We start from the raw sequence: 16,861 nt of genomic DNA, 5'->3' as shown, positions 1-16,861 counted from the left end.
TTCTGTTTAGTTCTCCCAATGACAAGAAACCCTTCTGCTCAATTGAAGGAGAATGGAATGGTGTCATGTATGCAAAATACACAACAGGGGTAACGCAGCTTTCTTCTTTTTTGTTTTTCCTTTTTATCAGAAATGGAAGATTGTGCTTGAAAAGTTTTTTGGGTGTTTTTTGGTGTTTGTTGGTTGGTTGTTTTGTTAACAAAACAAACATGACTAGTTGGGAACTCCTGTGAAACTGCCCAAAAGATCACAAGAATGCTGAATTCAGGATAAAAGTCCTGAATTTACTTTGTTAATTAATTCTTCAGGTCATCTGAATTTTATATCTAAAGAATGATGGGTTTTCATGTATTTCCTGACAATCAGTGTTCAAGAGGGTGAGGGTATAAAATTTTAAGTCTAGATAAAGAACTGATTTATGTTATTTTTTTAATCTCACTCCCTAGGAGAATGCTGTCTTTATAGATACCAAGAAAATGCCTACAATTAAGAAGAAGGTAAGGAAACTGGAGGACCAAGACGACTTTGAGTCTCGCTGGTAAGAATTTCAGTTAAACAGGCAAATTAAGCCTTTTTTTTTCCCCAATTAGACCCAGGTTTGCAGTTCATATTCTGACTAATGGGACACTTAATCCTTTCATTGCATGGATGAACTCTGCTCCTTCTTAGCCTTTGCTGCAGGTACAAGCAGGTTCAGGTTTTAATTGGGAAGAGGAGACCTGTAGTTCTCAGTCACATCCTCATGGGGACCAAACATTCCAGGAGGCTTCCCTACAACCTCCTCACACCCAGCAATAGGCAGTGCAGTTGTGTTTTAATCTATATTATATTATTTATTATTATATATTATTTATATTATTATATTTATTATTATTTAATCTATATTATTATATCTTTTCTGCCCTTTCCATATACAAGATCCACCTTAATTCAAACGAGTATCAATGACCAATAGCCAGTAATATGTTTCTACGACCTTGTAGCACGTTGCTTCTATAAAGCAATCTCCATCCACCTTTCTTTTTTTAAGCTTATGGAAAGATGTAACCTACAACTTAAAAATTAGAGACATCGATGCAGCCACAGCTGCGAAGCACGCGCTGGAGGAAAGACAAAGAGCTGAAGCCAGAGCCAGAAAGGAGAACGAGACCTCATGGGAAACAAGGGTGAGCTTTATTGGAACAGCATAAATGCCCTCTAGCCTGTAGCATTTGTTCTTTCCAACCGAGTCAGGAAAAGCTTCTATCTGATTATTGCCTCCTTTTCCTAGTTATTCCACGAAGATGGAGAATGCTGGGTTTATGATGAGCCTCTATTGAAACGACTTGCTGCCAGTAAACATTAAATGGGTTAGAAAACGTTCAAGCCTTGGCTTAGCAAAGTTTACATCTGATACCAAGATAGTCATCAGTTATCACGTACGTACCATTTGGAGAGCCTGACCCCTCCAACTACAGTGGTTCCTATCTCAGGGATACTGGACTTACTGATGCAGATAAGCAATTAAAAGAAACAAGCAACTCTTGGCTGTGCAGTAACTTATGTGGGACTCTGCCCTACTGGTGGTGTGGTGAGTTTGGGCTTCAAAGGCAGGCTCTTGAGCCCCGTTACTGATGCCTCTAAAGCGTGGAGAACCTGGGCCGGGAAGCATTTCCACTTTGTATAACCACTGTGAAGGCCATGGCATTGGTATCAGTTGCGTAATATTTCTGGGTCCTACATATTTAAAAAAAAAAAACAAACAAAACAAAAACCAAGAAAGGAAAAAATGCAAGACGTCATTTAATCTAGCTAATGTTTGCAAGGTGTAAATATGAGGGTTCCTTTGCTGGGACAATTTGTTAGAAAAACGCTACGTAAATGTTATCTTCCACCTGTATGATAATCAAATCTTTTGGCATTTCAGTGTCTTGCCCAAAATAACTTTGTTATTTTGAGATTAAAATGTAACCATAGATAATTCTACTCAGTGCATCTTAAAGCTTCATAAAATAGATTTTTCAAACTTCTCTTATGGACTTTTTATTTATTTCATAATAAACCTTTGCAGCAAGACTGTTTTTTCAGCTGAGTGATGGATCAGTTGTTTTATGTGAAACATAGTAGTATTATTTTTTTTTTCCCCCCTGGAATTCTTGCAGCTAAACCTACTCCTTAAAGTAGTTCATGAACAAGCAAAAGGAGCAGAATTTGCAGCTTCCACAGGAGAATTTTTCTGGACTCTACATCCAGCCTTGCTCAGCAGCACGTTAGGAATCTTTGCATTTCTGTGCTTTTGCTAGAAATTAAATAATAGTCAAGTAAGTAGCTACATGTAGCAATCAAACTATTTTTCTTTCCACAGTTAAATCTAGCTTTTTATTTGATTTCATCTCAATTTTGTCTATGATGTTGCACATACAGAAAAACTAAAGAAAAGCAGTGTGAGATTGAAGCCTTAGGCTTTTTTTCCCCTCCCACCCACTCAGTAACTCCAGGAGACCTGTGGAATTACTCTCTGTGGGAGGTGGCACCGCTGCAGCCCTGCTGGAAGGATGCACAGGACAGGCCCCACAGGAGCAGCCCCCACCTTCAGACAGCTGGAGAGGAGAACGTAGCAAAGCTCCCTTTGCTCCAGCTTCAAGTCCGAGCTGTGCCTATTCTTAATGAAGTTGGGAGATTAATGAGAGAGGTTGGTTGGAAACTTACTTGAGGAAAGCTTCCAAGGAATCTGACCGGACATCTTCATCCCAGCTAACACTACAGCCCAGTTGGAATAAAAACAGGTTTGTAACGTTTATGTTGCAGAAAGCACCTGTGTTACACGTCACTGCAGGGCACGGTGTCATTTTATTTTAATATTTTATGGTAAGGGAGAACATTCAGAGTTGATGTGTAAGCTTTGATGTCCTTGATGGAAGTAACACCTGTCATCAAAGAAGACGGGGGCAAGAAAACAAGCTGAGGTATTTCACCAGATGAAGAATTCTGTGCTTCTGAGGCAGCTGAAACCTCCGCGTCCCCTTCGTGTTTTCCATATCCAACCACCTGAAAAAAAAAAAATTACAAAAAAAGAAATTTGTCACTAAGCTTCTATAATTTGAACCTCATTCAATGTTCATTTGTTCTGACAATTAAATACAGATACCTAAAAGCAATTCAAATGACTAATAATTAGAAATGTAGAAAAATATGAGCAGTAATATGGATAACCACCAAATGAGAAGTTGGATTACAGAGCTCTTCTCTCCCACCATTACTGGGCTCTCTCAGATTATCAAAGTTTGGCATTTCAGAAGTTGGCAGAGTGGAGCTGGCAAACACTCACGTGGACACTGAGCATCTTCTTCTTGTTGCTTCTGTGAGCCTGGAACCAGGTGACCAGGTCTGATTTTGTAACAGACTTCAGAGCTTCGATCTGCAACCCACAGGAACGAGGTGTAAGTAGCACATAAATATGGTTTCTCTACAAACTAATTCCCATTAGATAAAAGAACCTTTTTAAAATAGCATGTAGTTTTAGAAACGGTGTGTCACTAGTAGTGTAAATCCCCTTATTTATGCTTTGCATTTAAAACTGCTGCAAAAAGTAAGGTTTTAGTGTTCCTTTTGACATCACTTAATAACATGGAGGGGCCACCCACCTCCCGGGCCAGTCTGTCAAAGAGATACTGCTGCGTCACCACTTCATTCCAGTTCCTGTCCACTTCCTCTCCGAGGTGGGAGTCTTCGCATTCTTTAAGTTTTATCAAAGCTGTAACCTGCATTTGAAAAAGACAAAACAATTAGTTTCAAAAGGTTTGAACTCCCTTGATTTGCCGTCTTATTCACTGGAGTTGAAAGAAAACACAAATTACATGAACAAGGGAGTTCAAACCTTTCAAACTTAACTGTAAATGGCCAGAGAGCAAATGTTGAGAGAGGAACTGCAGAAGGGAGTAAGAGGAAGGGTTTAAAAGCAAGTCCTTTGTCCAGAAAACCTCAGAAATATGCCAAATGGGTGTAATCACATCCTCCAGCTCAGGCATAACTTAGCAGTTCACGGAAGAGCTTTTCAAGAATCTGAGACATATGCTTACCTGGGTGCTAAAAGCATCTTCAGTTAATTGCTTGATTGTCTCCTCAAAGCAAGAGAGAAACTCCTCTATTTTCTTGTCAACCAATTCAGAACTAAAAAAGAGAGTTAAATAATTAAATCAGGCAGGAAAAAATTAAAAAAATAATAGTGTGGGGTAAAGTAGCAGAATGGCCCTTAAATGACAAGGGAGTGTTTGGGAGAGGCTTGTTTCCCTCCTCCCCTTGAAATGCTCACACTTCTGTGAACACCATCTTTTCTGTCTTCCCTGGGGTCAGTGAATAAACCCAGTGCTCTTGATTTATATTTATAGCTCTTATTGAGTCTTGTTCAGACATGGGGACCTTAGGTAAGAGGTGTCACTGCTGTGACACTCTTTGGGACCCGCCCTCTGCTGTATCATCAGCCCTGCACATAAACAGTTATCTTACATACAGATAAAAAAATAATAATAATGTGACTTGATGGATTGTGAGGCTTCTGAAACATGAAAACCTTCACAGCTGACACAGCCCTCAGTAATGGAAATGTCATCCAAATATAAAAATTAAAGGCAGCCCTACTCTGTGCTAATTAAACTTTTACTGACACAGTATTATTTTACATAAGTTGCATATTTTTCATATACCCCTTCAACTTTGGCAGGTCAAATACCTATAGTTAACCCCAGCTTTGAACAAAACCATAATAGTGTTCTGGTGGCTGAAACCAAGTCAGAGCAGCAGCTGCACAGGAGGCCCCGGGGGACAGACTGAGCTCTCCTGGCAGAGCATCTTCAAAAGGGCAGGGGGATATTTGCCTCACTCTCTGGAAAGGGCAGGGGGATATTCGCCTCTCTCTGGATTACTTTTCCCTACTCAGGTCAGAAGTGCTGTAGTTTAAGAAGCTTAAGGCTATTGTTTTCTTTAGGTGTCTTTTTTTAGTCCCTGTGTTGCAGCTGTCAGCAGTGCCACAAGCTGAGGCCGGGGGCACTCGCTTTTGACATTCTCTTTGGGTTTAACCCCCCTCATAGGGCAAAAAACCCCAACCCTCTGGGGCCTGAAACAGGTGTGAGCTCTTAAATGGGAGCAGGTGCAAAGTGAAGTCAGCTGTGACCTCATCTAACGGAACAAATACAAGAGTGAAACCTCTCAGTGATAATTGTTTGGTTGTGTAAAGACACCACTTCCACAAAATACCACACGTGAACATGGTCATGTCAAACATGAACGGAACAAATACAAGAGTGAAACCTCTCAGTGATAATTGTTTGGTTGTGTAAAGACACCACTTCCACAAAACACCACACGTGAACATGGTCACAGTTTGACACCTCAGCATCTCCCGTGGGGCTCAGATGTTCAGTGTGACCACGGTGCAATAAGGTCCCCAGAAACGGGTGCTGTTGGCTCAGGGACAGCTCCCCCCCCCCAAGGCTGGGAGCGGTGACAGAGTCACCAGGGGCACACACTTACTTGTATTTAGTCGCCTGGGTGGCTACTGTGACGGAGAATCCGAGAATCCCAGAAGTATTCCTGCAGGTAGGGTACACGTGGTAGCTTAAAAAGAAAAGGGGAGGGGTGTTACAATGAAGTCATTATACAAGCATAATTAATATTTTATTTACAGGACATGCTATAAGTTAAAATCGTGAAATAGTGTTTGTATTTTAGAATGAAAAAATCTCAGCTATAAATTCTCAATAATCTTTATTGAGAATAATTCCTTTATTTCCTGCATCACTGCACGTTAGTAATTTTCTCATTTTGAGGAAATCCTTTTAAGCTGTGTTTGTGTTCCTGCAAAGTAATTCCTCAGTGCCAGCCCCAGAGCTGTGAAAAGCTCGTTGCAGTTTCCCGAGGCAGAAGGGTGCCTCTGACTGTGAAAACAGCCCTGGGAACAGGGAGCTGATTTGGGAAGGAGAAGGAACAACCTGATGCTGAATAATTCCCAATTAACACACAGTAATAGATGCAATTCTTACAGGACTCAAAAGGAACTTGGCTGCAGCCTGTATGAATGGCTGCTCTTGGGTTTGATGTGTTTATGTGACTGTATCCACTAAAACAACAGGAATTGGCCACTGGGCTGGGTTCCCTGAGTGAAAATAGCAAGGAATGGCAAAGGCAGGTGCATAGGAGTTACCCCCCACTGAACTCACCCAAGGGTCTGCTTGGTCCTCAGGAAGTCAAAGCAAGGCTCTTCCATGTGCATCTGAAACAGAACAAATGTGTTACAGCGGAATTGATGCTCCTCTGCAGCCACCCTCCGGCTCCACAGGAACGAGAGCACAACACCTGAACACCACACCTGAACACCACACCTGAACACCACACCACACCTGAACACAACCCATGCGCCAACTTTCCCACTGCACCCACCCAATTCACAGAGCACTCAGTCTTCTGGGGCTGAGAACATCTTCCACATGGTCCAGCATAGGGGCTAGCACAGCCCCATAGCAGCAGCTGGGGATCCTGTCCCAGACACTCACCAGTTTAACCAGAGTGAGCAACAGACACCTGCTGTCCCCTTTGTCCCATTTAGCCCCATGGCCCTATCTGAGTTAGGAGACACAAACACCAACTTACCACAAGCAGCTCCATAAGGGTATATTCCCTCAGGTTCCTGGCACCTGACTAGAAAGAAAATGAAGAATTTAGGGTGATTTCATGGAGTTAAATGCTGTAGTTCAGACCAAGGTGACAGTTGTGGGACAGACTTCAGCCTGGACCATGGCACTAAATTACAGTTCACAGCAGGGACAGGTGAAAAGTTCTTGCTTTCTGTGGGAGCCTCAATATGGCCTCCAAAAGAGAGTGGAGGGGCTCAGCCCAGGACCAGGAGATTGGTGGTGAGGACACCAGGAAATCACCAAAGCACAATCCCAGCTGCTGGCACAGGCTGGGAGGGGAAGATGCCGGTTCAGGGTAGCCCCAAACCCTGCCAGAGCCCACCTGGGTTCAGCCTCTCGGGCCTGGGGGGCCATCCTCTGCAACATCCCTGTCCCATCCAAGCTGTGACTTATGTACAACATGAGCAGCTACCAGAGGGGACAGGCCAGCAGACACCAAGCTGCCACCTTACCTGGTAGTAGACTGTCACTTCGGAGTTGGCGTCGCCTCTGTTGAGAGTTTTCACCTTACAGAGCAGATGTGTGTTTGGCAAATCCACCACCCGGAACTGAACGGGGCAGGGATGGACCAGGGGGGAGAACTGGAGCTTTCTGAAGGGAGAACAAACAGCAAAGAGTCACCCACCCACTCACACCTTACCCAGAACCAATACAACACCCAGGCATTTACACGCTCCCTCTGACATTATTTTCCCCTTCCCCAAATCCAAACAATGTCCCTGAGCTGCCACGACGAGCGGTCACCTCCCACCTCACCACCTCCACATGGGAGGGGAGAAGGGACTTTCTGCATCGCCCCCACCCTGGTCCCTTCCTCCAGAAAAGAATCTTAACTCCATGATAGTTTCCACAGAATGAGTGATGCGAGAGCCAAGAGATACTCACTGAACAACGTAATTCAGAAAATCCTTTGCTTCCTAGGAGAGAAAGCAGAAACACAAGTTTTGTTTAGAGGAGAATTATTACCCCAATTCACAGCCACACACCGCAGTGCGTCACCTGAGAAAGTGACCCCCCGAGCTCTGTCGTGCCACCTGTGTCCCTGCCCCTGTCCTTATCCCAAGTCCCTCCTCTGCACCAAGCTGCAAGGCAAAGGGAGTCTCCTGGTGGCTTCTGGCACTGTAACTTCTCCAGCAGGAGAATGCAGAAGCCAGAGAAACAGCGTCACCATCCCAACAGCACAGGGTGCCCACAGGAGGGGATAAGGCCCCTCCTTGTGCATGAAGTTGGAATTCCAAGAAGATTCTTGGGAAGTGGAAGAAATGGAAGTAAGAGAAATGGTAAAACTGCTGTAGGAGTTGCAGGGCTGCCCCTGCCACGCTGTGAAAGCTCAGCTCACAGAGGCTGCAGCAATAAAAGCATTTTGAATGAAGGTTCTCAGCAAACCACAATCACATTCTCAGACCTCCTGTTCCACAGCTCAGGAGGGGACAGCTGAGATGACACGAATCTGACCTCCCAATGGACAGCAGCAGGTTTTCTTTAGGGGGCTTGAGGACAAACACCACTAGCTAAGACAAACTTCTCGGCACCAATCCTAATTGCAGAAGGTTTCTCTCCCGTGCCACACACAGGCACTCACCGACGCTGGATACACGGAGCTGAGCCCCACCACAACCCTATTTTAAAAAGCCTGACAAGGACTATGTGTGACCCGGTCCCAGGGTAGAAGACTTGGATGAACACTGCAGTGTTTAACAAGTCTGAAGATGACTGGACCTCACTGAGGTTTGATCAAACCATGCAGGCAATCAAATCCCCAGGATAAATGTACTTTGAGGGGAGGTTCCAGCTGTGGTGGAATTTCTCAATATCAAATATATCAACACACCAAAGACTATAAAAACAGTGACAAGAGGGAAGAGAGGTTACAGGCCTCTTTTCTACCACATTTTCCCCTCTCTGCAGTTTAAATCCAAATTCCTGAAGAAAAACCCCTCTGAATTAGCAATGACAGGCTCCCCAGGGGCTTATGCAGATGAGCATTCCCAAGTCACTAGAGGTGAAGGTGCCCTGGACCAGCGATTCTCAGGTGGCCAGTACAGAAGAGGCACTCAGGGAGCAGGTGAGTGCTGACGTTGTGGCAACTGCGTTAAAGCACATTTTAAGGAGGAGTTTCAGTGCGTGTGAGACACTGAAGCTCTACTTACTCTGCTCGTGAAGTTTCCTTGTACGAGACCCTCGACGAAGAGCTGTGATTTGAAAGCCTTAACAAAGGAGGAGAGGGACTCGATGGAAAGGCCGTTCATCAGCGTCTGGTATTTGTCTATCATGGACCACCTGCCGTGCTCGAGAATCAGGAGGCGCACGTCCCTGCAACGCACGGAGGAAAACACCACCACGGGCTGTCAAGAGCTGTTCAACATAAGAGATCCCACTTCTGACTCAGGATTGTACTGGGGAGGGGAAGACGGTCCCCAGGAGCAGGGCTGTGGGCTGATCCTGCCCTCCCCTCAGCACCTGCCGTTGGCTACAGGTCACTTCAGAACAGCAGCTGTGTCCAATCTGCCCCACGTTTGATATGTTGGTGGCAGAGCTGCTTGAACTCTCTGAACCACAAGCTAAACCCCAGAACAAGCCTCCATAAGCCCAGGAGCAGCGATTCCTGAGCTCTTCAGCTCAACCTCAGCACTTACTGCAGCACCTTCTGCCCTCCCCCAGAACTCACTTGGCCAGAGTCTCAGGTTTGATGAGGAAGTTGAAGTATGTTTTCTTCAGCTGCTCTGTTATCATTTCAAAAACTGCTGGAGTAAAGCTGAAGTCAGACAAGTAATCAATGATGAGCTGAAATAGAAGCTGTAAAGAAAACAGTTTTCAGTTGGTTTTTTTTGTGTTTTTTAAGAACCAATTTAAACTTAATCCTATATAATGATAATAATTTTAAAATCATCATTATTTGCTCAACATGAGAGATATGCAGGGTTACTAAAGCACATTCCTCAATTCTGTTAGATGTTCTTCACTAAACACTTCTATTTACAGTCAGTTTCAAAAGGATTGCATTTTTAGAAAGTGAATAAAACAAACTCAATATTCCAAATCAACAGGAGTTTCTGAATTCTATGGGAAGAAAGCCAGCCTGTAACTCCAATATCGATGTATCAAATAGTCCGGTTTTTCCCTTTGCAGTTGACTGGCACATTGACATCGCAACAGAACAACAGTCATGATTTAAAAAGAATATTCAGACCATGCTATTTACAGAATCACAGAATCATTACGGTTGGAAAGGACCTCTGAGATCACTGAGTCCAACCTTACACACACAAAACACCCCTACAATCTCGGCCACTAGAGCATGCAGTTGAGTTTAGAATCATAGAATGGTTAGAGTTGGAAGGGACCTTAAAGATCATGAAGTTCCAACCCCCCTGCCATGGGCAGGGACACCTCCCACTACAGCAGGTTGCTCAAAGCCCAATCCAGTCTGGTCTTGAACATCTCCAGGGATGGGACATCCACAGCTTCTCTGGGCAACCTGTTCCAGTGTCCCACCACCCTCAGGATAAAGCATTTCTTCCTAATATCTAATCTAGATCTCCCCTCTTTCAGTTAGAAACCGTTATCCCTTGTCCTATCACTCCACTCCCTGATAAAGAGTCCCTCCCCATCTCTCCTGTAGGCCCCCTGTAGGTACTGGAAGGCATCTATAAGGTCTTCCTTGAGCCTTCTTTTCTCCAGGCTGAACAACCCCACCTCCCTGAGCCTGTCCCTGCAGGAGAGGTGCTCTAGCCCTCTGGTCATTGTTTGTACCTCTGTCTTTTCCTGTTAAAGCTCACATTAAGAAGTCTTATCAGAGCTCCAGCCCAGCTTTCCCAACACAAGTCTGAGGAAACTACTTGGCAGTTCTCTCCCCTTTGACCACTACATCCTCTCTGTGCTTGCCAAGTCTTACACGGCTGGTGTTTAGAGAATGGGAACAGGGATCCCCCCATCCCCATAAGGTAAGCTCTTAGCAACCCAACAAAGGAAAACTGCACCCAAAATGAGTCTGTATCTCCACAGCTGTATCTCCTAAGTCAAATTGTAAACAGCACCTATTTTCAGACATACTTCCCCAGACAGCGTGCAAATAGCTTTAGCTTAGAGCTGGAGAGGCTCTAATGCTCTAAAGGGACATGGGAGACTCATGGCTCTTTTTAAAGGAAAAGCTGTTAAAGCCTCAATGGAGACACAGTCATTAATTAAAGGAAGATTTCTCTTAAGTCAGCCTAAGGTCAGTCATTTGAGCTTATTTAAGTGAATAAAGCTACATCTTTATACATGTAAGCACAGGGAAAAGCATTTGCTGCATTTGCTGTGTCTGAAGAGACACAAATTTTCCAATTTAAATTACTCCATCTAAACATTCAAAGCTCCAGCCAGCGAGGCTCCAGCTGCTGGGACAAAAAGCACAGACCCTGAAAAGCAGCGTGCATGGAAGTACCTAGAAGATGAGCAGTACTCACAGGTAGTTTATGATTGAATCCTTTCACTCGGATGACTAACCCATGCTCTCCTGCCACCAGCTTGTATTCCAGCTGAGCGACGTCCGCTTCGTAAGCTGGTTCACCAAGGTTGTGGGACAGGATGCTTACAAACGTGTCAAACAAAACGATGCTGGATGGAGAAAAGGGCAGAGGGTTAAAAAGGAAGGGATAGAAGAAAGATAAAAATCAAGCCAAATGAGTTTGATGGTACACACAAGAAGTTCTCCAACAGAAATTGATACTTGAGTAAAATCAGATTGAAAAAGAAATTTTCAACAAACCTGGAAATACAGAAAGCAAGTTTCCCTTTGTCTTGAAAGCAAATGACACTACTTAATTATTTTAACATTCAGCTGTTCTTTGCAATGAATAAGGTTCCAGCTTCACATAATTTAAGATTTCTTCAAGTTAGGAATGCACATTGTAACACGTCAGTGCTCAAAACACTGAATAATCACAGAAAATGGAAGTATTATATTTTGTGTACAGGAAGGGGGGATGAATGGACTCGGTTACGCTGAAGACTTGAGTAATGAGATTATTATTTATCTATCAAGATAAAACAATAATAACAAGCTACAGCAAATCAGGCTGCACAATATGATTTCAGTCTGTGCTTTCAGCTATTTGTTATGGCCTGGATCACCACTCAAAGTTCCAACTCACAAAGCCCTGATGAAAACAGATTTATAGAGGCTTTCCCAAAACATCACTTGTGCAGGTCTCAACAGGATTAATAGAAAAGCACTACGAAATTTGTTACAAACAGCAATGCCAGCCTAAGACTAGCAGAAGTGCAGGACGTGCAGAGCTACAATTTTCAGCTCTGTCCAACCAGCAGCTGGTTTCTAAATGCTGCTGAGAGTCTCTTCACCTCCTCCTACAGGCTCCCAAGTTGCCAGTTCATGGCATGACCGTGGACTGCTCTTTTCAGGACCGACTCCTTCCCCAAGCACTTCCTTCTGGTACCTGCACTGCTGCTGTTACATTATTTTTTCCAAAACTTGCACTGGGGACTAACAGGCCATGAAATTCCTACCCATCTCTCTGCTGTAGAACCACTCTCGCCAGATTACAGATAAAACCACAAGGGATGTGTAAGAACTGGAGAAAATGAAGCCTTATTCTATTCCAGTTTAAAATTAATCTCCCTCCACCGCTTTTCAGTAGGTATGGGAATTTAGTTACTCCACAAGATAAGTACAAATAACATAATCCTTACTTCTCTGCAGACTGCTGTATCAATGGAGAGATCAGATGGAAACGAACATAACCTGGTGGTGGGGAAAGAGAAACTTAAATGAGCAATTCTATAAAAAGTGACAGCTTTCCAAAGTCAAACCCATTTTCATCAGGTTATTTGAGTCTAACGAAAATGGTCATTCAGCTATAAGAATATATTTTTGCTTATATTAAGTCATCATCAAATGTCTTCTCTTTTCACTCCAAAACACTTCCCTTAAAAAAATACAAACTAATAGAAAATACCAGTTTGTGCTTTGCAGAACACTAACTGACACGATGTGACCAACATAAATAAAAAAGAAAACTCCATAAAACATCTGTTTAACAGACACTAAAAATTGTGACATTCTGCTTGAAAGCAGCAATATATTTTCCACATTTGTCTCAGATCCAGGCTATATTTTTCTCTTTCTGTAGAGCAGATGACAATCTCTCCTAATTCATGTGTTCCTTAATTTTCAAGCCCTTGTCTCAGTGTCACATTCTGTCCGCCAAATTTGGCCCACAGTCAGACACATTCAGAAGTCAGTGTATTTCAGCAATTCTACTTTTTAACCTGAGGTATCAGCAGGATTTCTTTGTTGCAGGCTAATTTACCTGCTTCTCATTTATTATATCTAATAAACACATCAAAAGGACCATGGAAGAGCTGACAGTAAACACGGAGTTTAAATGGTGAATGCTATCATGGGTTATTTGCCTTCAAATAAATTCCAGCTGGTAAAAACAGGGACTTCCTATTCTTCAGAAAGCCCTAAAGTGTTTTACCTTTTGGGATTTTGAATTTATCATCTTTCCTGTACCAGAGACAGCCTTGTTGTGTGCTTTGTATTTTGACTGGATATTCTGTCTCAGGGCTGTCGGCAACTTTCAAAGCAAAGTCGGTGGCTAAACAAAAAGAAAAACCAAACCCAGAAGTTAGTGGGTTTCACAGACACAGACAGGCTACATGCATGAAAGTCTTCAATATTATCACCATAATACATTTTCCCCCTCCCAGTTTGCTAAATTATATGTGATAATGCTTTCCAGGACCCAAAGACCACTTAGTTTTCAGTTCCACACCAGAACAGTGGCTCAGAAGCAGTGCAGAAATAGAGATGTTGCATTCCACTCAGGAGACAAGCTGTGGGTTTATTTTTATTTGGTTCTGGCAACAAAGCCAGATGGTATTTACAATCTTTCAAAACCAGCAAGATTAAGCAAATAAAATTGCTCTTCTAGGGTGTCCGGAGCTCAGTGTTAACTCTCATTGATTGTGTGAGGCCTGCTCTGCTATGGATATATTGATCTATAAGTTTACATCTTACAAAAATTCAGTTCTTATAAATAAAAGATTAAATAAAATCCAGGTGAATAGAACTCCCATACTTTTTAATTTTCTAAACCAGGTGGATGTGTAGACAGAAATTAAGATTGTTTCTAAACCACAGAAAATTCTCAAATAAATTACTTCTCTCACGCTCAGGTGCCTTACCTATGTATTTGTTTTCTTCTGGAAGGTGTAAATCCTGATTTAACTCAAAGTCACTGGCCCATAAATCACTCCAGTACTTGTCAATATCTATTAAAAAAAAACAAGAAATGCATTTAGTTCAACAGGAAGGTAATGCTATCTTGTTTCCTAGACCAGTCACCTCATCTCTTAGCTATCCCCATGGAGATTTGCAGTGTGATAGGAGTTTCTTAACGTCACCTGGTTCGTCGTGACTCCTTCTAAATCCCTTCCTGCAAACTCCCCTGGTGCAGGACTGAAGCAGTCATATTAAAAAGTAAATTAAGCCTCTCTGCACTAGAAATCCAGCCACCAACATGCCCTGTCCTCCGTTGTTTGTTTTCTTTTCCCTGTTCAGGACTTGAATGGCAGCCAAGGGGATTCCCACCTCCTCAAACAATTGTAAACCTGGGAGTAGGGAATTAACTGATACCAAACAAAGAAGAACAATTATTGAGTAGGACAGAGTATCTGACTAATGATGAGGTCAGCTGAGCACTGAGGATTCACCTCTCTGCTTCCCCGTGGTTGTATTTTGTGTTGTCACCCTTTTATTGTCTCGACTTTGTGAATCAGACATTCTCTAAGTTTCTGCCCTTGTTTTACCTTCCACGCTGTACTGTGTTCCAAACCACCTCTCTTTTAGATGACACTGGCCTTCGTTGGCAGCAGACAGCAACACCAGGTTGGCTTTCTGAGGGCTGAGCTGGTTCAGGGCATCAGCAATGATCTGTAAGTTGAAGACAATAAATAAATGTTCAAATGCAACTGGCTCTGCCTGAGCCAGCAAAGGCTTCTCAGTCTGAACGCAGCAGGAACAAGACATAACAACCTTACAAAAAAAGATTTGCTTGCTGAATATAAAAATAGTGTTTCAATTAATACAAAACCTCGGTCTGTTTTATGCCTAATTACAAATACCTATATATGTTGTCTATATTATACCCTATGCCTGTATTTTCCTTACATCAAAATGTGTAATAAGAGTTTAAAGAGCATTTACCTCAGGCTTGTATTCAAACAAGAGCTGGTCTCCTGTCAGAAAATCCTCTTTCTGAAACAACTGCATGTTCTCACAAAGGCTTTCCACATAGTCGACTGGATCTGTCTGTAAGCAAATAAAGCAAGCTATTTTTCACATAATCAGAAAACTAAAAAATCAATTTTCTGTTCTGAGAAGAGCTTGACCGGTCAGGTATGTTAAGCATTAGTTACATGCTGTGCTTGTCATGGCATTTAGTTTCAGTTATTAAACTAAATATATTTCATAACCATATCTAATGCTCAGGACTCCTCTGAGAATCCTGAAATATCAGACACATCATCCTTGTAGAAGAAACCTTGAGCAGGCAGTTTACAGTCATTAAACCTGCTAGGTTAAAGACCCAGTAGAACACACTCCTTGCCTCCAGGGAACACCAAGCAGAGTCCTGCAATTCAACATTTAAAGTCATCTGGAACCTGGAAAGAACAAGCCAAGGAATTGCTGCTGCTGCATGAGTATCTCTGATTCTGCTGCTTTCCTACGTCCTCTGCCATGATGTACAGCGTGAGGAGGAAAGGATTCTCCTATTGCCTTTTAATGGTGTAAGACTACATAGTGGAGAGCTTCTTGCTGAGTGCTTTTGGGTTTTTTTGAACCAGCCAGCATCGTACTGTAAAGATTCTGGGTCCAAACACAGACCACAGTTCACCTGAAAATACAGCTGGAACACAGGAAGCTGGAACACAGGAAGTTCCATCTAAACATGAGGAGGAACTTCTTCACTTTGAGGGTGGCAGAGCCCTGGAAGAGGCTGCAGGAAGCTGCAACACCGGAAGTTCCATCTGAACATGTGGAAAAGCTTCTTTACTTTGAGGGTTGCAGAGCCCTGGAATAGGCTGCCCAGAGTGGGTGTGGAGTCTCCTTCTCTGGAGACATTCAAAACCCACCTGGATGTGTTCCTGTCCAGCCTGTTCTGGGTGAACCCGCTTTGGCAGGGGGGTTGGACTACATGGTCTCCAGAGATCCCTTCCAACCCCTAGAATTCTGTGATTCTATGGAAAGAGGTGAGTTTGACACATCTGTGTCTTATAAATGGGGTGGAAAACGTGACCAATAATTTTTTTAAGACACTGTACACCTGAGGAAACGTTAAACCTCTCGTGGGGCACAAAACTGCTTATCCCAAAACCAAGCCTCTGTGACCACTGTTTTTTAGAACAGCCATGTACCAGCTCCTTCCATCAACCAGAAGGGTGGGTGCAGTGACCAAGTCATTCATCTGTCCCTGAGATGCACAACCCTGTCACAAAAGAACACACTTATGTCTGTTCCTTGCTTTCTGAGTTCAGTACTACATAGTGGAGAGCTTCTTGCTGAGTGCTTTTGGGTTTTTTTGAACCAGCCAGCATCGTACTGTAAAGATTCTGGGTCCAAACACAGACCACAGTTCACCTGAAAATACAGCTGGAACACAGGAAGCTGGAACACAGGAAGTTCCATCTAAACATGAGGAGGAACTTCTTCACTTTGAGGGTGGCAGAGCCCTGGAAGAGGCTGCCCAGAGTGGGTGTGGAGTCTCCTTCTCTGGAGACATTCAAAACCCACCTGGACGTGTTCCTGTCCAGCCTGCTCTGGGTGAACCTGCTTTGGCAGGGGGGTTGGACTACATGATCTCCAGAGGTCCCTTCCAACCCCTAGAATTCTGTGATTATATGGAAAGAGGTGAGTTTGACATATCTGTGTCTTATAAATGTGGTAGAAAACATGACCAATAATTTTTTTAAGACACTGTACACCTGAGGAAACGTTAAACCTCTCGTGGGGCACAAAACTGCTTATCCCAAAACCAAGCCTCTGTGACCACTGTTTTTTAGAACAGCCATGTACCAGCTCCTTCCATCAACCAGAAGGGTGGGTGCAGTGACCAAGTCATTCATCTGTCCCTGAGATGCACAACCCTGTCACAAAAGAACACACTTATGTCTGTTCCTTGCTTTCT

The 16,861-nt window shown here is 43.3% G+C and overlaps 2 protein-coding genes across 5 annotated transcripts in view; one reads left to right on the top strand and one right to left on the bottom strand.

Annotated features, from left to right (window-relative positions):
• OSBPL9 (oxysterol binding protein like 9) overlaps nucleotides 1–2,009 on the top strand; it is a 56,756-nt gene extending 54,747 nt beyond the window's left edge. For all 4 annotated transcript variants that reach the window (XM_014939212.1, XM_014939211.1, XM_014939213.1 and 1 more), the window contains 4 exons: nucleotides 11–89; nucleotides 447–538; nucleotides 1,031–1,166; nucleotides 1,271–2,009. In XM_014939212.1, coding sequence (XP_014794698.1) covers nucleotides 11–89; nucleotides 447–538; nucleotides 1,031–1,166; nucleotides 1,271–1,345 — 382 coding nt within the window. In that variant the 3' untranslated portion in view covers nucleotides 1,346–2,009. The remainder of the gene's footprint in view (nucleotides 1–10; nucleotides 90–446; nucleotides 539–1,030; nucleotides 1,167–1,270) is intronic.
• The window catches only part of NRDC (nardilysin convertase), a 32,765-nt gene continuing 17,058 nt past the window's right edge, over nucleotides 1,155–16,861 (bottom strand). Inside the window, exons 15-31 of the mRNA XM_014939210.1 lie at nucleotides 14,881–14,985; nucleotides 14,484–14,607; nucleotides 13,860–13,946; nucleotides 13,151–13,270; nucleotides 12,360–12,411; nucleotides 11,117–11,267; nucleotides 9,337–9,464; nucleotides 8,819–8,981; nucleotides 7,554–7,585; nucleotides 7,121–7,259; nucleotides 6,625–6,672; nucleotides 6,195–6,247; nucleotides 5,509–5,592; nucleotides 4,059–4,149; nucleotides 3,624–3,740; nucleotides 3,308–3,397; nucleotides 1,155–3,027 (exon numbers count right to left, since the gene is read on the bottom strand). Coding sequence (XP_014794696.1) covers nucleotides 2,830–3,027; nucleotides 3,308–3,397; nucleotides 3,624–3,740; nucleotides 4,059–4,149; nucleotides 5,509–5,592; nucleotides 6,195–6,247; nucleotides 6,625–6,672; nucleotides 7,121–7,259; nucleotides 7,554–7,585; nucleotides 8,819–8,981; nucleotides 9,337–9,464; nucleotides 11,117–11,267; nucleotides 12,360–12,411; nucleotides 13,151–13,270; nucleotides 13,860–13,946; nucleotides 14,484–14,607; nucleotides 14,881–14,985 — 1,782 coding nt within the window. The 3' untranslated portion in view covers nucleotides 1,155–2,829. The remainder of the gene's footprint in view (nucleotides 3,028–3,307; nucleotides 3,398–3,623; nucleotides 3,741–4,058; nucleotides 4,150–5,508; nucleotides 5,593–6,194; nucleotides 6,248–6,624; nucleotides 6,673–7,120; nucleotides 7,260–7,553; nucleotides 7,586–8,818; nucleotides 8,982–9,336; nucleotides 9,465–11,116; nucleotides 11,268–12,359; nucleotides 12,412–13,150; nucleotides 13,271–13,859; nucleotides 13,947–14,483; nucleotides 14,608–14,880; nucleotides 14,986–16,861) is intronic.

Source organism: Calidris pugnax, unplaced genomic scaffold, assembly GCF_001431845.1.
Source record: "Calidris pugnax isolate Ruff unplaced genomic scaffold, ASM143184v1 scaffold18, whole genome shotgun sequence".
In the NCBI taxonomy this organism is placed as follows: Eukaryota; Metazoa; Chordata; class Aves; order Charadriiformes; family Scolopacidae; genus Calidris; species Calidris pugnax.
The sequence above is the reverse complement of the archived record's forward strand: the minus strand, read 5'-3'. Positions and strand labels throughout refer to the sequence as shown.